The 21162-nt window shown below is 35.3% G+C and overlaps 3 protein-coding genes across 3 annotated transcripts; all 3 read right to left on the bottom strand.

Annotated features, from left to right (window-relative positions):
- Positions 1-1532: 1532 nt before the first annotated feature.
- Positions 1533-2480, bottom strand: LOC139707067 (olfactory receptor 5M10). Its single transcript, XM_071617057.1, has one exon. It carries the CDS (start codon positions 2478-2480, stop codon positions 1533-1535), a length of 948 nt encoding a protein of 315 aa, XP_071473158.1.
- An 8872-nt stretch (positions 2481-11352) lies between these two features.
- LOC114084083 (olfactory receptor 5M10-like) lies at positions 11353-12300 on the bottom strand. The gene has a single exon (XM_027925275.2). The coding sequence runs from the start codon at positions 12298-12300 to the stop codon at positions 11353-11355; it is 948 nt and encodes a 315-aa protein (XP_027781076.2).
- Positions 12301-19260: 6960 nt separating this feature from the next.
- Positions 19261-20214, bottom strand: Or5ap2 (olfactory receptor family 5 subfamily AP member 2). The gene has a single exon (XM_071616925.1). The coding sequence runs from the start codon at positions 20212-20214 to the stop codon at positions 19261-19263; it is 954 nt and encodes a 317-aa protein (XP_071473026.1).
- Positions 20215-21162: the final 948 nt, after the last annotated feature.

The following is a 21162-nucleotide window of genomic DNA, read 5'->3' as shown; positions in this document are numbered from 1 at the left end:
TAAAATAAGATGACATCATAAATCTATAGGAAACAAAGGATTACTTAATAAATAGTAGGAGGAAATTGATATTGCAACCCTCATTGTTATATGAAATGTTACAGGATATTAAAAAAATATTTCTATCATAATTTAAGAAATTTCTATATAATATGATGATAGATATAAACAACCCAATATAAGTGCTGTTTTATTAGATTTTAGATGGAGGAAATATTGAACAAAAAAATTGAGAGTATTTTTCCAAATAATCATATAATTTATTTTAATAATTATTACAAATAATAGGAAAGATAATATGAAAGTGAGTATTATACTTTATTTATTCAATATATATTTCAATTTTTCTTGTGCTCATACTGATTTTTTCCCTAGAATTCCAATTGAGACAAAAAAGTATAAAGTAATCTTAACTGATGTTTACTAATATTGATTAAATATAAAATAAAATCCTTAATTTCAAATATATTTACTCATAAGTACAAATTATTAGGAGTATCCTGGAAGCTTACAGAGGTGTTAGTTTAAAATAATTAATGCAAAATATTGAAATACCAAATGTCTAAGGGAATTTAATAAAGAAGACTGTATTTTACTACACAAACATCTCAGTGGTTAAATATGTATGAATTAGGGCAAATGAAGAATGTGTTAACATCCTCTGGTATTCATTTTTCATGAGAAGTTTTGATAAGTAATTAGAGTTTATCTAGCAAATAATGAATCACAGACAGGTTCATGAAGCAAAGTGAAGATGAGATTTCTTCTCCAGAAAAACGTGCACACATTTATTCTCATGTATCATTTTTCAGGGTATGGTCAGGTGTAAGGAAGTCTATGCAGAGATACAATTGGATACTAATAATTTAGATCTAGATAAGACTTAGAGCACTGAAAAATTATCTTTGATTTCCATTGATCTTAATTGAAACCAAACACTTGAGAACTCAAAAGCTGGAGTGGACATTTCAGTTGCAAATTTGAGGAGTATAGTCAGTATTTTTAAAAATTGACAAATAGCTTTAGGGGATTTATATATGGGAAAAGATTACAGAAATTTTAAACCCATAGAAGAACCATATATATATATATATATATATATATATATATATATATATATATATATATATATATATATAAACATTCTGCAAGGTTCTTTCAGTGATTAAACAGATACTAGAATAAAGATAATGTGCTGGATATGAGGCCATTGAACAGCTTTGAAAGTCTTGGTGTTTCCTTGAGAACCACATATGTCAAAGATGATTTCTCTTGTTTACACTAAGGTAAGGTAGTACAAAATATACCTCCATGGAACCAAAGACATAAAATTTATTATGTATAATCATTGACAACTAACTAAAGAATATTCAGAGATTCTTTGCTAAAGGACATATTTTGCAATTTCAACATTATATAAAAATGATCATGAAAGTGGTATTTTTTTTTGAAGAAATCAAGAAAAGTGGCCACTGAGAGTTCATGTCCAGGATTCACATTACCATCACAGACACCTAGTCATAAATACAAGCCTAAAGTGCAATTTTCTGAAAGAAATTTCCCTTGATCACACCTCTCATGGCACGAATGACATCCTTGTTCCTGAGGCTATAGATCAGAGGGTTCAGCAGTGGGCTCAAGAAAGTATAAAAAACGGCAATGACTTTGGACTGCTCTATGGACTTCTCTGAGGGGGGCCTTAAGTACATGCAGAAAAGTGTCCCATAAAATATGGTGACTGTCGTCAGGTGGGAGCCACAAGTGGAGAAGGCTTTGTGCCTGCCTTCAGCAGAACGGATCCTCAGGATGGCTGCAAAAATGAAGAGGTAGGACAGGAGAATGACTGAGAGAGAGCTGGAGAGAGTGAAGCCAGCCACCGCAAACATGGCCATCTTCTTGACGTGGGTGTCAGAGCAGGCCAGCAGGAGCAGGGGAGGATCTGCACAGTAGAAGTGGTTGATCTCCAGGGAGCCACAGAAGGACAGGTGGAAAGTCAGCAGTGCCTGAGACAGCCCATGAAGGGAGCCAGACACATAAGGGAAGGTGACCAGGGAGATGCAGACGTTCCTGGACATCCTGGAGCTGTAATGCAGAGGGCTGCAGATGGCCACATAGCGGTCCAGGGCCATGGAAGCAAGGAGGTAAAACTCAGTGATCACCAGCGCAATGAAGAGGAGACACTGAGTGAAGCACCCAGCATAGGAAATGGTCTTGTCCTCTGAGAGGAAATCATGCAGCATGTTGGGAGTGATGTTGGAGGAATAGCAGATGTCTACAAAGGAGAGGTGGCCAAGGAAGAAGTACATGGGAGTGTGCAGGTGGGGACTGGTGCTGATCAGCGCAATCATGCACAGGTTTCCTGCCAGTGTGAGTAGGTAGACCACCAGAAACACCCCAAACAGGACCTTCTCCAGCACTGGGTCATCTGTCAGTCCCAAGAGAATGAATGCCATCCCCACAGTGTGGTTTGGGGAGGACATTTTCCTCTCCCTTGGAAGCTCAAAGTGACACAGAAAGTGAGTGTATTTCAAATTCTGCATCTGTTCCATTTATATCATCATCATCACTCTCTGATTGATTCAATCATCTGTGGAACTATTTTCTGGTCTTCTCATCAAATTCTTCAAATTTCTACAGGATGATTTTATTCTATATGTCTGTGCTTTCTGTCTTTCTTTCTCCCTATATGGCAAAAATAGACACACAATCAGTGTTTTTCTGGTGTTTTTTCTCATACTTTTATACTTATCTATCACTCTATTTTGAATGTATATATATATATATATATATATATATATATATATATATATATACACACACACACACATAATTTAAATATATATCCAAACATTTATATCTGTCTTTTATTTGTCTCTGCAGTTAATATTTTTTCCTCAAGCTTTCTTAACAAATAAGCTAAATGGAATAAAATACAAAATGAGCATCTGCATATCATTTCCTATGTACTAATGTATAAATATAGGAATTTTTATTTACAGCAACTAACTACTATTATTCTGTATGCAATATAAAGGATGAACAATCAGTACACATTTTCACTTCAAATCTATTGTTTGCTGGCTAATCTTTGTTCACAAAGCAATGTAGTTGTGGAATGAATCCATTAATACATGACAAAAATGATACAGAATCATGACTGTTTCTAAACTAATTTATCCATTCATTTATTCATGTTCAACCAAAACTTCACTGGTTTCTTCTGCACCCTCCAGGGTATTGGGATACAGCAGGGAAGACATTCCACATTCTCACTGAGCATACATACATTGCTCAGTGGAAGGAAAAGGGAGGAAATATGTAAATCAAAGCATAAACTCTACTATTAGATGAAAGTAAACTGCAGGAGAAGAGATGACAGGGGGATTCTTTAGCATGTCCAGCAGAACTTCCAGGGAAAGAGGCACTTGAACTGCACAAAGTCTGTGCAATTATCTGGAAAGAGTAGACACTTTTTGTTTCCCATTATTGATGTCACTAGCATTAGTGACATCATTAAAATAGATACAAATGAAGCACAGATGTTTAAATGTGACTTAAATTTTTACCTTGATACACGCTCAAGTTTTTCAGAAAACATAACATTAGCATAAAAATTACTTCCCACATATTTTACCACAAAGCCATTGTTTATTGAGCTCCCACAAATGTATCAAAGAGATTGCATAGAGTAATGAATTCTCCAGAGTCAAAGAAAGGTCATTAAAAACAAGGAAATGGGAATTGATCAAAATATTTTTCTCCATCAGTGCAATACCATTCTGCACACAAAACATAAAATGTATTTTTGTTAACAAATGAGAAAGTCACCTACCTGCCAATATCAACTCACCATACTTTGAATGAGCATGATAAGAGGATTTATAAGATATTTCTTTGGTAAATTCCCTTGAGTTTTAAACTATAATAATTAAAATATGTTTCAGCCTCAAGGGCATAAACATAATTGATGTTTTGAGCAGCTGGATTTTCCTTTGAGGTCCACATCCTGAACTAATATGGATATACACAGCTTAATATGTGAGTGCATGAGATCTTTAGCTTAGGTCAAGATATAAGCCAGCATACCCAGTAATTTAGAAGAAGGAAAATATGGTAGATAATCTTGTATATTTCGTGTGGTAAAGACCAAATATTTCTGATGGGAAGTTTGCTGTGTTCCTCTCTAAACACTGAGGCCATCTAATGAGACTAAGGACAAGAAGGTGTGGCAGGTGGACCTTTCAGGGCAGGAGGTGATGGACTGAGCAGAAGAGTGCTGTCATCAGCAGCAGTGGAAGTTCTGGTTAGGGCTAAGGGCTGAGGTGGAGCTTATGGATTTCCACTGGAACTAACCTGACCTATTGAGTTAATGACATCAGCATGCTAAGAATCATAATCATTTGTGAGAAACTGGATAACTCATACAGTTAATGATTCACAAAGCTGGTGATTTAAGAGGAAATTTGGAAATAGCCCAGAGAGTAGCTGGAGAGTGTTGGGCAATGCATTTGGTAGAGGAGAAGGAAGCTCCAGGTCCTTTCATTAGTCCATCTTTTCCAGTGCACAGATGTTGCCATGTCCATCAGATGTTATCCAGTCAAATGACTCAAAGGCTCAAACTTCAGTCTTGCCAAGACAGAAGAGGCATACCTACTTTAATTTCCAAATAATGATTATTTCTGGGAGAAGTCAGTCAAAAATGTAAATCTTCATGTCAACATCAAAATATAGATTTCTATTACTCTCTTGAAACTTGAAGCTTGAGCATTTATTTCATATGTTTTTTTCTCAAATGGATGGGGAAAACATTTTTTGATCTCAATTTTGTTTTATTCTTATTTCTTTATTACAACACTAAACACTCAAAGCTTAAGTATTTGTATGTAATTAAAGGTCTTATAGGAGTGCCAACTGTTATGCCTAATATCCTGAACCTTTAGTACAGACCTTCCCATATTTGGAAATATGAGTGACAAATTTTCAGTCTGAATAAAATTTTCCTTGAGGTGATTAAATGCTTGTATTTTCTGATATGTATGAATATGTAGTGTTTTAATAAATTATAAAGATTGCCAAAAGATGTTTCCAACAGGAGAAGAAATGTAGCTAAGTTTGCATTTCTTGAGTAATGCAAATCATGGATAATTAGCAAATTCTGCTAATTCAGTATTTCAAATCTAGATCTATCGATTTTATTTTATAGTAAGGGGGATTGATCCCAATTGTCCTGTATCACTGAGCTACTTCAGGATCAGAAGTTCACACTAACAATACAATGTTAACTAGCTTGTACTGCAACAAACAGGGTTAGAGAGCATAGATATTGCCTAGTTTTATGATAATAATCTCTGTGTTTTAGTCATCTCTTGTTTTTGCCCCCTAGGAAGATTTCAGATGCTTTGTTTAAATTATACTTGATGCCTTTACTTATTGACTAAATATACTTTACTTCACTAGAATCTCCACTGATCTGTGTCTGCTTGTCTCTAGGGACTAATGAATAGTTTCTAACCTATTGGTCCTGTGGGTCCTAGGAAATATTACTGGTTTTATTGATGATATTTAAAATTTATTTTATTTATTCTGATTAGTTATACATGACAGAATATATTTATTCAATTTGATATATTATACATGAATGAAGTGTAATCTCTCATTTTTCTGATTTTTACATGTTGTACAATCACATTGTTCATGCAGTCATACATGTAGTTAAGGTAATAATGATTGTTTTATTCTACTATCCTTCCTCCCCCTATACTCCTTTTCCTCCCTTCACTCCCCTCTATCTATTCTAAAGTAATTCCATTCTTCCTTTGCCCTGCACTCCATTGTGAATTAGCATCAGCATTTTAGAGAAAATTTTCGGCCTTTGTTTTTTTTAGATCAGCTTATTTCTCATAGTGGGCTATTCTCCAGTTCTATCCATTTAACTGTAAATGCCATAATTTCATTCTTCTGAGTAATATTCCATTGTCTATTCAGACTCTCTGAGCTACTCATATAAAAAAGTGAAGCGCTTTACAACTTTTTTTCTTGAGTAATGCAAATCCTGAAAATGATTTACATTTATGATACATGTAGCTTAGTTTCCTTTTATAAAAGCTGATTATCTTCTCAAAGCAAACCCATATCTTTAATTTCAAATAATTTTTCTCACCAGGTTAGTTGAATTAGTATATTTACTTTAAATTTAAAGTCATATTTGTTTTATTCTTTCAACAAAGAGTATAGTATTTTACATCTTTTTGTGACCTTTCAATTGCTTTCATCATTCTCCTTCAATCAAACAGATGGCCTTTTTAAGGGAAGATACCCACTCTCGAATTGAACTTTCCTTTTCACACATGATTTATATCATTTTCCCTTCAATAGTTTTAATAACTGTTAGTTTATAATTTCAGTTATTTTTGATGGTAAGGGGGATTGATCCCAGGTGTCCTGTATCACTGAGCTACCTCCCCAGTTTTTTTGGTTTTGGGTTTTTTTTTTCCCCCCTATTTTGAGATACAATCTTACTGTTTTAGAGACTGGCCTGAAACTTGCAATGCTCCTGCCTCAATCTTCTGAGTCACTAGGAATATAGTTATATCCCACCACACCTGAAAAAATTTGCATGATTTTTGTCAGTTGTTGAATTTTAAGCATAATAGTATCTATAATATGCATGAAAAGTTGGCCTTTGTATTGAAGGAATAAATTATGCTTGCTTAAAACCCTTGGAAATTAGCTTTTTTGTAAGTGCATAATCTAACAATATTGCTATAGCACATTTTAGTAAACCATTCCTTTTCACATCCAGACAGCAGTTTATGAGTTCTGCTCCCTCACATGTTGAAGTATTACATTAGAGAAGCACACGGAGGCAAGCATATAAAGCAGGGTTTATATAAAAGGGGGCAATATACACTTCTCCAGGGAAGGAGGAGGGGGCCATAGCTGGTATCCTGGTATCCCAAGAAGAGAGGGTATTTAGCCTTTTTTTATGTCCTTAGGCTTTATATGTGTTCTGCTGCTCTCTTCCCTTATCTCTCTCCTCCCTGAGTATGTGACTAGGTCCAGGAAATGCTCAGTGGGATGGCCAAAGGTGTGAACAGGTGGGCTGGAGAGGGTGGGGAGGAGTGGAGAAAGGGGTGTAATTAACAACTCCTTATAGGAGGTGACAATCCCTGGGACAGGTTACCTTAGCAACAGGTTGGAACATGGGGAGATTATTGATTAGGGTAGACGAAGGACTCTGAAGGAATTGACGTTTCTATTCCTCCATTCTCTAGATCTGACTCTTGCCTGTCTGCCTGTCTAATTCTGGCCTCACTATATTCAGGTAGATTTTGACAATTTAATTCCTACGTTTATTTATTTTGGTATATCGTGATGTGAAAAATCACCAATGACAAGTAGATATCAAAGTTTTACTACATCCTCCATAACTATAACAGATCCATATCCATTTTGTGTGTGAATATAGTGCACATCAGATACCATTTACGGAAACTGTGTAATTCAGAGACTGTTTATCATTATTTCAAATTCCATAAGATTTAAAGTTCTATTCAAGGCAGCATGTTGTTGTATGTTTGAACTGAGTCAGTTTAGGAGTACATATGGTCATGTAATTTCTTAAGGGATATACTTTTTGGCAAGGGGACAGTTTAGTTAGGGATTAGATTCTGGACTTAAAGATGCTTCTAAAAAATAAAAAAAATCTTTTGGCACTCTGGAATGAAAAAAACAAATGTTGGTGTGATAATGTCAATAAATACATAAATTAATGCCCCAAAGTTAAATGCTTATCTCCTCATTTGTAGGTCAATACTACCTCCCTGTCTTTCTGGAAAAAAAACAAAGGAAAAGAAAAAAGTTAACTGATTTCTAATTCTTCATCACTCATCCATCCTCTCAATTACCGCTATTCCAAACATTTTCCTTGGATACAAAGGAGTCTGCAATAGCAATAATAATGTAATATAATATTTTCCAGAGTTTTCACAAATGTATAATGCATGTGTTTTACATGTATAGTCACATTTGTATTTTATATAAAGTTTATACACACAAGCATTACATGTATAATTTTGGGGTTAAGTGTTTTATACTGCTACAAGCTTCTAGTTTGCATTTTTCTAAGAAAATTTTGAAAAATAATAATAAAGATATAACTATTTACCATAAATGAAGACATATTAAAATTTGTACATTGTAACCAGAAAAATTGAAGAAATAAAACAGAAATATGTTTGCTTACTGTAAAACAATATGATATCACAAATCTGCAGGAAACAATGGCTTATTTATAAATAGTAGGAAGAAACTGGTAAAAATTGCAAGCCTCAGTGTTATATTCAATATTACAGGATATCACAAAATTATTTCTAACACAATTTAAGAAATTTCTATATAATATAACCATAGAATCAACAACCAAATATAAGTGGTGTTATTAAATTTTGGATGGAGGAAATGTTACACAAAGAACAAAAATTGATAATATTTTTCCAAATAATAATATAATTTATTTAAATAAACTTTAGAAATATTATGAAAGGTAATCCTGAAAGGAGTATTATCCTTTATTTCTTTAATATATATTTCAATTCTTGTGTTCATACTGAAAAATTTTTCCTAAGAATTCCAAATGAGAAAAAATAAAAGTATAAAGTGATCTTAACTGATATTTCCTAATATTGGTAAAATATATAATAAAATGTTTACCTTCAAACATTACTACTCATAAGTGTAAATTATTGGGAGCTTCCTGGAAGCTTACAGAGGTATAAATTACAATTAAAGTGCAAAATATTAAAATAACAAATGTCTAAGTGAACTTAATAAAGAAGATCATGTGTTTTAATACAGATCAATATGGTTGATTAAAAAAGCATGTGTTAAACTACGACGCAAAGAAAAGACTACCAAATCCAATTTTGGATCAAATTAAAGCAAACTTATATTTGTGTACACAGGAGCTGGCCAGGACTGTCTCTCCCAAAACCCCAGGCTATAGATCAGTATCTCTAGGAACACAGTTTTATAGCACAAAAAGTTGCAAACGGGGGTGTCTTGAGAACTTACAGTTCACAGGATTTTGACAAGCATTATACAAAGGCAGACAGTAAGTTAATGATCTAAATGGCTTAACATTTCGATATGGGGAATAAATTTAGATCTCAACATCACAATTTATGAGGTGTCACTGAGGTTTCAGAGAGGGTTGTTATCTTGTCAGGGAAAGCCAGGCATGGGTGAGTTCAAGGCACGAGCAGGAATTCCAAACAAATTTAGAAATCACAGTAATTTATAGTAAAACAGAAATTAATTTTTCATGACTTTATGATGAGATAGCTCCCAATCTTAAGATGCAATTAGGCTGGGTTTATCACATGAATTAAATAATCATCAAATATACGAAATCAACAAATATATGAAAAAATATTCATCATCTCTAGCAATTAGAGAAATGCAAATCAAAACTACTGTAAGATATCATCTCACTCCAGTCAGAATGGCAGCTATTATGAAGACAAACAACAATAAGTGTTGGCGAGGATGTGAGGAAAAAGGTACACTCATTCATCGCTCATGGGTCTGCAAATTGGTGCAGCCAATATGGAAAGCAGTATGGAGATTCCTTGGAAAACTGGGAGTTGAACCACTATTTGACCCAACTATCCCTCTCCTCCGTCTATACTCAAAGGACTTAAAAACACTATATTACAGGGACACAGCCACATCAATGTTTATAGCAGCACAATTCACAATACCTAAACTGTGGAACCAACCTAGATGCCCTTCAGTAGATGAATGGATAAAAAAAATTGTGGCATATATACACAATGGAATATTCCTCAGCAATAAAAGAGAATAAAATCATGGTATTTGCAGGTAAATAGATGGCTTTGGAGAAGATAATGCTAAGTGAAGTTAAACAATCCCCCCCAAAAAAACAAATGCCAAATGTTTTCTCTGATATAAGGTGACTGACTCATAGTGGGGTAGGGAGGGGGAGCATAGGAGGAACAGACAAACTCCAGATAGGGCAGAGGGGTGGGAGGGGAAGGGGGGGCACAGGGAGTTAACAAGGATGGTGGAATGTGATGGACATCATTATCCAAAGTACATGTATGAAGACAAAAATTGGTGTGAACATACTTTATATACAACCAAGGGTATGAAAAATTGTGCTCTATATGTGTAAAAAATTGTAATGAATTCTGCTGTCATTTATTTTTTTAAATCAATAAAAAAGACAAATGATGAATGTGTTAACATCCTCTACTATTGATTTTTCATGAGAAGTTTTGATAAGTAATTACAGAGTTTACCTAGCAAATAATGATTCACAGTTTTATAAAACAAAGTGAACATGAGATTTCTCCAGAGAGACATATAAACACCTATGCCACTCTATCCTTTTATAGGGTATGGCTAGGTATAAACATGGCCATGGAGAGATACAATTGCCTTCTAATAACTTAGGTTAAGGTCAGAGCTACAGCAATGAAAAATACCCTTGACTCTATTGATGATTAATTGAATCCAAACACTTGGGAACTCAAAAGCTGGAGTGGACACTTCAGTTTCAAAATGGAGGTGCATAGTCGGGATTATTAAAAATAGACAAAAAGCTTTAGGTGATTTAGGTGTGGGAAATGGTACAGAAATTTTAAACCAGTAGAAGAAGCATATATTTAATTTTTCTGCAAGGATCTTTCAGTGGTTAAACAGACATTAGAGCCATGGTTATGTACCAGACGTGAAGACAAACACCACATTTTAAAGTCTTGGTTTAGCACTCTGTGCTACATTTGTCAGAGAAGATGATTTCTATTGTTCCCACTAAGGTCAGATAGTATAAAATATAACTCCATGGAAACAAAATTATAAATTTATTAGGTATAATCATTGACCACTAACCAAAGAACATTTCGCAGTTTCTCTGCTAAAGGAAATATTTTGCAATTTCAACATTACAGAGTTTATGTTTAAAAATAATCATGAAACTGATATTTATTCATTGATTTATGTTTTTCTTTTTGGTACTGGGGATTGATTCCAGAGGCGCTCAACCACTGAGTCTCATCCCCTACTATTTTTTATATTTAATTTAGAGACAGGGTATCGCTGATTTGGTTGGGGCCTCACTAAGTTGCTGAGGCTGGCTTTGAACTCAAGATCTTCTTGCTCCAGCTTCTCAATGCTGGGATTACAGGCGAGGGCCACCAGGTCCAGCAAAAGTGTTAATTTTTTGAGGAAATTAACAAAAGTGGCCACTAAGAGTTCATAATCCAGTGGTAGTGTTTGTCCCTTTAGGACTCACATTGTCATCACAGGCACTTAGTCATTTGTAAAAGCCTAAAGTGCAATTTTCTGAAAGAGATTTCCCTTCATCACACCTCTCATGGCATGGATGACATCCTTGTTCCTAAGACTATAGATCAGAGGGTTCAGTATTGGGCTCAAGAAAGTATAAAAAACGGCAATGACTTTGGACTGCTCTATGGACTTCTCTGAGGGGGGCCTTAAGTACATGCAGAAAAGTGTCCCATAAAATATGGTGACTGTCGTCAGGTGGGAGCCACAAGTGGAGAAGGCTTTGAGCCTGCCTTCAGCAGAACGGATCCTCAGGATGGCTGCAACAATGAAGAGGTAGGACAGGAGAATGACTGAGAGCGAGCTTAAGAGAGTGAAGCCAGCCACCACAAACATGGCCATCTTCTTGACGTGGGTGTCAGAGCAGGCCAGCAGGAGCAGGGGAGGATCTGCACAGTAGAAGTGGTTGATCTCCAGGGAGCCACAGAAGGACAGGTGGAAAGTCAGCAGTGCCTGAGACAGCCCATGAAGGAAGCCAGACACATAAGGGAAGGTGACCAGGGAGATGCAGACGTTCCTGGACATCCTGGAGCTGTAATGCAGAGGGCTGCAGATGGCCACATAGCGGTCCAGGGCCATGGAAGCAAGGAGGTAAAGCTCAGTGATCACCAGCGCAATGAAGAGGAGACACTGAGTGAAGCACCCAGCATAGGAAATGGTCTTGTCCTCTGAGAGGAAATCATGCAGCATGTTGGGAGTGATGTTGGAGGAATAGCAGATGTCTACAAAGGAGAGGTGGCCAAGGAAGAAGTACATGGGAGTGTGCAGGTGGGGACTGGTGCTGATCAGCGCAATCATGCACAGGTTTCCTGCCAGTGTGAGTAGGTAGACCACCAGAAACACCCCAAACAGGACCTTCTCCAGCACTGGGTCATCTGTCAGTCCCATGAGAGTGAATGTCGTGCCTAGAGTGTGGTTTGGGGAGGACATTTTCTTCTTTCTTGTAAGCTCAAAGTGACAGAAAATGTGAGTTTGATCCAGATTCTGCATCTGCTCCATTCATATTATCTTTTACTCATTGATCTAATCATCTGGGACAACTGTCTGCTCTTCCTATGAAATGCCTCATTTTAGATTACATTTGTGGATTACATTGACTCCTTATGCACTGTTTAATCTGTTTCTCTTTCCTTCTGTAACTTAAAGACATGTGCTGTTTTCCTCTCATTTTTGCTCTCATTTTGTATGATTATATAAATTAATATATATTTATATGCTTATATATTCACATATTTTATGTCTTTTTAAGTTATTGCTATATTTAGTATTTTCCCTATACTTTCTTTCTATAAAAACTAAATACAAGAGAATAAGAAATTAACACCATAAGATCATTTTCTTCATTCTCATTGATAAATAAGATTGTTTGCTTCCCATGTTCACTCTAAAGGTACCCTCTTATTTTTTTTAAGATGGAATAAAGGTTGAATATTAAGTTAATTGCTTCACTGGAAATCCACTTTTGTCTGATTTAAACAAAGATACTTGGAAAGTTATCTGGACATTTCTGAATGAATTGTGCGTCATCTTTGGAAGCTCATCCAAGCATTTATTCATATATACTTCACAGCTTGCTCTTTGCCCCTGTTCTAGGATATGAGGCTACAACAGTAACCATGTTCTACACCATCATAAAGCATACCTTGCAGAGCAGAAGGACAGATATTTCACAAGTGCTGAAAGCTATGCATATATTGTTAGATTAAAACAAGTTCTATGAAAAGAAACCAATGCAGAATGTTTTTACGTTGCCTGTGGGTCTTCCTAAATAAGTGAACAGCTGATAAGCAATACAATTATCTGGAGAAGAGAGTGGATTTTTGGTTCTTATATTTCTATATTCCTATATTTCTATTCTATATTTCATGAATGTCACTAACCCATTTGTGAAAAATATTAGTTAAGAGAAGTACAGCTATTTAAATGTACCCTCAGTTTTCATTTTGATACGCTCAGGTTTTTGCAAATCTGACACTATGGTAAAAATTAATTCTCAAGTATTGTACCCTGAAGCCATTGTTCACTAGGCTCTCACAAATACATCAAAAGAGCTTGCTAAGAATAATGAATTCTTCAAATTCAAAGAAATATTATCACAAAAATAGCAAATAACACAAGTGTATTGGGTGGTATATGCCTCTAATCCAGGAGGATCAAAATATGAGACCAATTTCAGCAACTATGGGAAGCCCTACACAATTGAGTGAGACCCTACCTCAAAATAAAACATAATATAAAGGACTAGGGATGTATCTCAGTGGCAAAATGCCTATGAGTTCGACTCTTAATACCAAACATAATAAAAAGGGGAATTGACCAATGTATTTTCCCACATAGATAGAATATGTAAAAAAACACAAGCTCTACTCTGTTTAACTCAGAGTTAAATACAAAAAAGTCACTTACCTGCCAATATCACCACACCATATTTTGCACACACACAGTGGGAACATTTATAAAGTTTGTCTCTGGTATAGTCCCCTGAGGGTTTTTTTTTAATAATTTTTAAAAAAGAATTAAAATGTGTTTGATCCTTAAGGACATAACACTAATTGATGCTCTAAGGACCTGGATTGTCCTTTGAGGTCCAAATCCCTACCTTACATTTGTTTACACCACTTGATGAATGCAGGAAATCTTGAACACAGATAGAGAAATAAGCCATCATGTTTAGTAATTTAGATGGAAGGAAGTAGGAGTAGATAATTTTGTATATGTAGTGTAGTAAAGACAAAATAATTCCCCTGGGAAGTCTACCTTGTTTTTTTCTAAACATTGAGGCAAGACCTTTTATTGAGGCTGAGGACAAGAAAGTGGGGCAGGTGGAGCTTTCAGGACAGGAGAAGATGGAGCGAAGAGAACAGTACTGTCATCAGCAGCAGTGGAAGTTCTGGTCAGAGCCGGGGCTCCTGTGAAGAGTTGGGCTTATGGATTTCTGTTGAAACTAGACTGATCTATTGAGTTAATGTCATCAACATGATAGGGATCACAGATGTTAGTGAGAAACTGGAACACTCATACAGTAACTGGAGATTTAAGAGGAAGTTTGAAAATAGCATAGAGAATAGTGGAACAGTTTTGGACAAAGCATTTGTTAGAAGAGAAGGAAGTTAGAGGTACTTTTTTGCATAGATAGTACCATGTCATTCCAATAAAATTTCTCAAATTGTAGTTTCACATTAAGCCAGATAAGGCAGGTCAATTTTGTTACAGACAAACAATGTTATTTTGTGAGAAATTAATCAATCAAATCAATATCAAAATATAGATTTTGTATCCCTGCAAAATATAAAATGTCAATATTTTCCATTTATTTTCTTTTTCAAGTTGAGGTGGAAAGATTAATATTAATTGTTCTCTTATTCTGATTCCTTGAATAAATAAAAATTATGCAAATTTTAAAAATAAAATCATAAGTTTATATATTTCTATGAACTGAAAGACCAAATTATTAATTAATGTGTCTAATTTCCCAACCCCTTAATAACAACCTTGCTTTTTTGGAAAGCAAGATGACAATGTAAATGAAATTTGTCTGTTAATGTTTATTTGCTATTGATGTATTAAGTTTCTATTTATTCATTTTCTGATACATACATATTACAATCAAACATTGTAATAAATCATAAAATTTACAGTAGATACTTTAGAACCAAATAAGACTGGCTCAATCATAACAGAATGAGTATAAAAAAATAGTTAATTGCCTATTCTATATCTCATTCTTTTTGTAGGCCTCACACAATCATAAATTCTTATGAGGAAGACAATGTTGATTCATTTAACAGCAATGTCTAAAACTCATAAGGATATCAAATAGCAATTTGCCATGACCAACCCTGATTTACTATGCCTTCTAATTTTCTTCAAGCATAGCATTTTCCATTTCAAGTCACTGATAACTCTGTAGTTTCATTTGCATTGGTGAGGTTGAATAAATTGATAGATACACATTCAATAAAATGTAAACTCTTCTCATTGTTACATGCCTCATAAACAATCCATAAGGTAATTTTGTTATTCTACCTTCTAAAGATCCATCTCTTTAAACAGCTACTTCTAACCATTTCCATTGGGTTCCAAATCCCTTCCTAAAATCAGTTCTTTTTTCCTTGAATTTTCTCATGCTAATTCACATATATTTGTCTTTTTGCTGTTGTTTTAAGAAAGAAAAAAAGAGCATATTGCCTCAGGGCCCTTGAGTTTGCTGTGTATGTGCCTAGAAACTTCTTCCACAAACACCCTATGGTACCGTCCCTGCTGAGGTCTTGCTCAAAAGTTATGTCCACAGAGAGCTCTTCCATGACCCCGCCTCTCTCTAAACATTGTCTACAGTACATTTCTTCAAAGTACAGCTATATCCCTGTCAAACAGACTGACAGACACACACACGTGCGCATGCACACACCCACACATAAAACAGTGCTATAAACAATAAAGTCCTCCTCACTTATATACAAGCTTAATAACATAATAAAATGTGTTTTCTTTCCTGCTACATATCTCCAGGATACATCATCTGATAGTTTTTCAATGAATAGATTTTAGATGAATTGTGAATGAGGATGTAAAAGATGCTATTTCTTTTCTCTAAGCACAAGCTGAAGAACTCTAATAGAAAATTATAATTTGTAACAATGTCAAAAGGTATATTTTAAGCTTAATAGTATAAGACACTAAGGTACAGTCATTATCAGTAGTAGAAAAGGTATTGTTATTTTATTGATGTCTGAGTAATTCAAGTAGGAAAACTAATTTTTAACCCTATCATATGTGAGGTCCCTGATGCCAAGATATTAGTTTAATATATTCATCTGGAACTCAGGCAAGTCGTCAGTACTAGAGATAAATATTTTAGAATCATTACAGACTTTCTAGATCACCTAAGAATAATTTGTTGGTATCTAAAAAATATTAAGAAGAAGGAAGATCTATGAAAGCTAACTGGAAAGAATTGTACAGAACAAAAAGAGAAAAACAGTTTATACACTACCTGGAAGACACATCCCGGTGATCTAAGTTACTCTCACTAGGCCCCATCTCTTAAAGATTGTATCCCTCCCAATAATCTCACATAAGGAGCAAAACTTTAATACACAGGGACATTCAACATGTAAACATTCAAGGGACACTCAACATATAAACTGTAGCATTGTTTAAGATATTGAAAAAATATTTGTACTTCTATTGAGGTCACATACTTCATTATTCTCCTGTAAACCCCCCAAAAAAATCATTACATAAAGTCTACTATATTGTGAATTATGTATTTTAATTGGTGACTCTTCTTTGTTGTTGTCTGCTTTATTTTATTGTTTGGTACAGTTTTATAAACACATTTTGGAATAGTTTTAAAAGAGGCAATTGACATACTGATTGCCTTCTAATCTAATTTTTTCAGAGTGATGCAGTAGTGAAGACTACAAAGGGGTGTATCAAGTTAGCTACAGGAATCAATTGTGACAAGTCATCCTGAGATAACAAGAGATTAAGACAGATAATAAATCCCTGGATGCAGTGGTGCTAAGGTCTCATGTTTCCCTGACAAGTTCAGATTCAAAAGAAAACTGTTACCACAGTTGTGGAGAGTGAATAGGCCCTGGTCATCTGCTGATCTTGTGGTGTCAGCAAAGCCATGCCTGGGAAACATTCCTTGCAAGACAGGATGTGGGAACAGCCTTGAGAATTGGCTCTGTCACCAACAACTATCAGATGTTCCAATACAATGGATTTTCTGGGTACTACAGGATAACCGCAAGATATTCCCAACACTTTAACATTTTAGTGCACAAAGAATTCTCTTGATAACTCACAGGCCTTCAAAAATTTGCAGAGCTTTTGTAGTTGAACTTCTTGATCATAAGACCATGAGACCCTACATAATAAAGTTGCTTAGCTGGTTCTGGGTCACTGTTCCTCCATCAGAGGACAGAGTCTAAACTGGCCCAGCTTTACTTAAAAATGTCTTTGTGTTTTCGTTAATCTGATATTGCCCCTTCTAGAGATCTTTTGTTGTTGATGGGCAGGTCACTGCACAAAATAAAATTGGAACATGGTATGGAGCAAATGTACTATGAAGGAGTAGGGAAACTGAGAAGATCAATGGTGAGCTTAATTGTCAATGGACAGAGAAATAAATTTATATCAGATGGGACATCAGTCAAGGGAATTATTAAGAAGAGTGATGTTAGATAATATTTGCAAACAATCAAAAATATTAGAGTTTAAGATACTAATGCTTAAGAAAAGAAGAGAAACATATTCAGAAATTAAATCTGTGAAATTCTCCCAAATGTGAAAGAGCTGGTTGGAGATAGAAGAGGCTCTTTGTCCACCATGACAGGAGGGAAGGAAGAACATATTTATGAGAATTTAGAGGTGGGAAGATGAAGTATGAGGTAAGATCAGCAAAAAAGAATGGAGTTCTCAAGGGTTTTTCTTAGCTATGCTAAAGAGTTTATGTAGAGGACACAGCAAAGAATTATTAAACTTTCCTGGGTTGGGATTTAGTAGATGAGTAAAAAGGAGAGAAAATGGAACCATAGAATTGAGAGTGATTGAAAGTGAGTAATTCCATGATATTCCATGGAATCTTAACTGGGAGAAGAGGAAGTTCAGACTTATGCATGGTAATAGATAAAGATGAAGTGTAATTACCTTTGAGTGATGAATAAAAAATAAGTCAGAAGATGAATGTTATAGAATATTAACTGGAATAGAGGGAAAAGAATGGAGGTAGAAAATCATGAGACAATTTAAAATACCTTTGAGAAAAACCTTGGTTAAATGTTAAAAATGGAAATTGCGGTAAAATGAGAGAACTGCTTAAAGTAGTCAGGATGAGATCATATCTCAGTGTGGGCTCCAACAAATGTATCAGGGTGAATTTACACAAGATGCAAATCATTACTTATACCTCCTTTGACTTGCCATCTTTACATCAAAGAATGTTGTGGTCCCATTGTTCCACCAGTAATGCATCCCCACCCAACTAAAATAAGTAACAGGCCATTTAATTTGACTAACATGTATTGAAAACTACATGAAACTTTGGAAGGAGCAGAAACAAAAAGTTCAAGTGCATTGATATATAATTTTCCAAATATTTTATTTATTTCACAAGGTTAGTAAAATGTTTGACTATTATAGCTGTGGTTCCCTGATAAGAATTTTATGTATCTTATTTGGCATTACTTCACTTGAGTTATGGTGTTTCACAAAGCTCTAAGGATCGACTCAGCACCAGCACTTCTTAGGAGAGTGGCTGAGATCTCTTTTGTAGTTCATCACCATTAACTGTTGGTTTTTTTTAAATATCTATTTTTAGTTGTAGTTGGACACAATATCTTTATTTTATTTATTTATTTTTTATGTGGTGCTGAGGATCGAACCCAGGGCTCTGTAAATGCTAAGCAAACCATCTACCACAGAGCCACAACCCCAACCTCCAAATTCACCATCTTTTGCCCATCCTGCTTCCCTCCCAATACAGGTATCGTTCCTGAGAATGCTCTCCAATAAACTTCCGTTATACAAATGTCTGCCTTAGAGTCTGTTTGCCTTGTCCTCAAACAACAACACTAATGCATATATTATAAATCCATGATTGAGAAAAGTTAAATATTGAAATTAAAACATGGGCTCATGACATCCAATTCCAAATGTTTTCATACTTTTACCAATCACCACCATCATCCAACATGTCAATGAATCTTATGGGCCTATGTAGACAAATTTAAAATACGAGGAGATTAACAAGTATATCTCATTTTATAACATCTACTTGAACATGGAGAAAGAGATTAAAGAATTATCTAATAAAATTCATATGAGATATATATATATATACATATTTTTTTTTTACATAGCAAGAGGGTGGGAGATGTGGCCTTAGTGTAGGTGTTTCTGTAAGGTCTTTCTCAGGGCCTCTTTCACATCTTTATTTTTCAGACTATAGATGAGGGGGTTCAGCATGGGGATGACCACTGTATAAAACACAGAGACAACCTTGTCCTGCTCCATTGAGTAGCTAGATGTGGGTCGCAAATACATGAAGAGAATGGTCCCAAAGAAAATGGTGACCGCCACAAGGTGGGAGGCACAGGTAGAAAAGGCCTTGTGCCTTCCCTCTACTGACCGCATCTTCAGTATGGCAATGAGGATGCACAGGTAGGAAATGAGGACAATCACAACACAGCTGATGACAATAAAACTGGAGAAAGCCATGATCACAATGCCATTGATGTGGATATCCGAACATGACAGTTTGAGCAGGGGTGGGGTGTCACAGTAGAAGTGGTTGATCCTATTAGAGCCACAAAAGGACAACCTGAAAGTCATCCCTGTGTGGACGGCTGCATTTCCAAAGCCTGCAAGGAAGCAAGTACCCACTAATGAGAAACAAATTCTGTTAGACATGAGAACTGGATAGAGCAGGGGGTTCCAAATGGCTGCATAGCGATCATATGCCATTGTGGCCAGCAGGAAGCACTCAGTTCCCAGGAAGGAGCCAAAGAAGTAGAACTGGGCAGCACACCCATTAAAAGAAATGGCCTTGTTCTCAGCCACAAGGTTCACCAGCATCTTAGGAGTGACAGAAGAAGAGTAAGAGGCATCCACAAAGGACAGGCTGCTGAGAAAGAAGTACATGGGGGTGTGGAGGCGAGTCTCCATCTTGATCATTGCAATCATGCCCAGATTACCCACCATGGTTGCCACATAGATGGACAGAAACAGTGCAAAGAGGACTCCTTGCAGATGGGGATTGTCTGAGAGTCCCAAGAGGACAAATTCTGTCACTTCTGTTTGATTTCTTCTCTGGACCTCTTTCATGAGCCTGATCATCTGAAAGGCAATAAGAGAGACAATGGAACACTGCATTTGGTCAGATGAATACCTGGCACATCTGTAAATATATTCGAGTGAAATATATAAATTCTAAAAGAAGAGTAAAACGTGAAGAGCACAGTAAACAAGTGCGTTGGCCTTGATGTCAAGTAAAAAAACCTGTATCTTTGTACTTGGTGTGCAGCCTACTAATCATCCTGAGGCAAGTGGCTAGTATCCATTAATTATGATTGCTTTTCTTTAACTATTAAAAAAGATTAATATGTTAATGAATTAATATATATTGTACCAGGGATTAAGCCTAGGGGAATTTAACCACTGAGTCACATCCCCAGTGTGTTTTATTTTTTTATATTGAGATAGGATCCCCCTAAGTTGCTCAGGGCTTGCTAAGTTATTGAGGCTGGCTTTGAACTTGCAATACTTCTGTCTTAGCCTCCAGTGTTAGTGGGACTACAGGCATATGCTACCATGCCCATTAGATTAAACAATCTTAAGAAATAACTGTATTATTTATGTAATTAATTTAAATTAATTGATAAATTTATATTCTCTATACCACTTCTGGAAAGAAGACAGAATAAATTTAGACCAGTGAATATTCCTTTGTAGTACAAAGAAAATAAATTAAATACATTGAAAGTTAGCATTATTAGTCAATAGTACTTGGTCCCAAGGAGGGGGTGCTTTAAAATTTTATGACCAGAAGAAAATGGAGGATATCCCATATAGCCAATATGGTTCTAATGTCACTATTAGCTTTCCAAATCAGCATGTTCAAGGCAAAAAGGATTCAGTTAAAATTTTAGAAATTTTTAATAATTCAATTTAGTAATTAGAAAATCAGGTAGTAAAAATGAATAAATATCACTGAAGAAAATAATCATAGTTTATAATTACATAATTATATATAAATTCTTTTAGAATTTATATATTCCACTCAAA

The sequence above is a fragment of the Marmota flaviventris genome, chromosome 9, assembly GCF_047511675.1.
Source record: "Marmota flaviventris isolate mMarFla1 chromosome 9, mMarFla1.hap1, whole genome shotgun sequence".
NCBI classification, from domain to species: Eukaryota; Metazoa; Chordata; class Mammalia; order Rodentia; family Sciuridae; genus Marmota; species Marmota flaviventris.
Note: the sequence above shows the minus strand (reverse complement) of the source record. Positions and strands in the feature narration are given on the sequence as shown.

Coding starts and splice junctions, on each gene's coding strand:
- LOC139707067 (XM_071617057.1), bottom strand. CDS start 2,480: ATGTCCTCCCCAAACCACACTGTGGGGATGGCATTCATTCTCTTGGGA.
- LOC114084083 (XM_027925275.2), bottom strand. CDS start 12,300: ATGTCCTCCCCAAACCACACTCTAGGCACGACATTCACTCTCATGGGA.
- Or5ap2 (XM_071616925.1), bottom strand. CDS start 20,214: ATGATCAGGCTCATGAAAGAGGTCCAGAGAAGAAATCAAACAGAAGTG.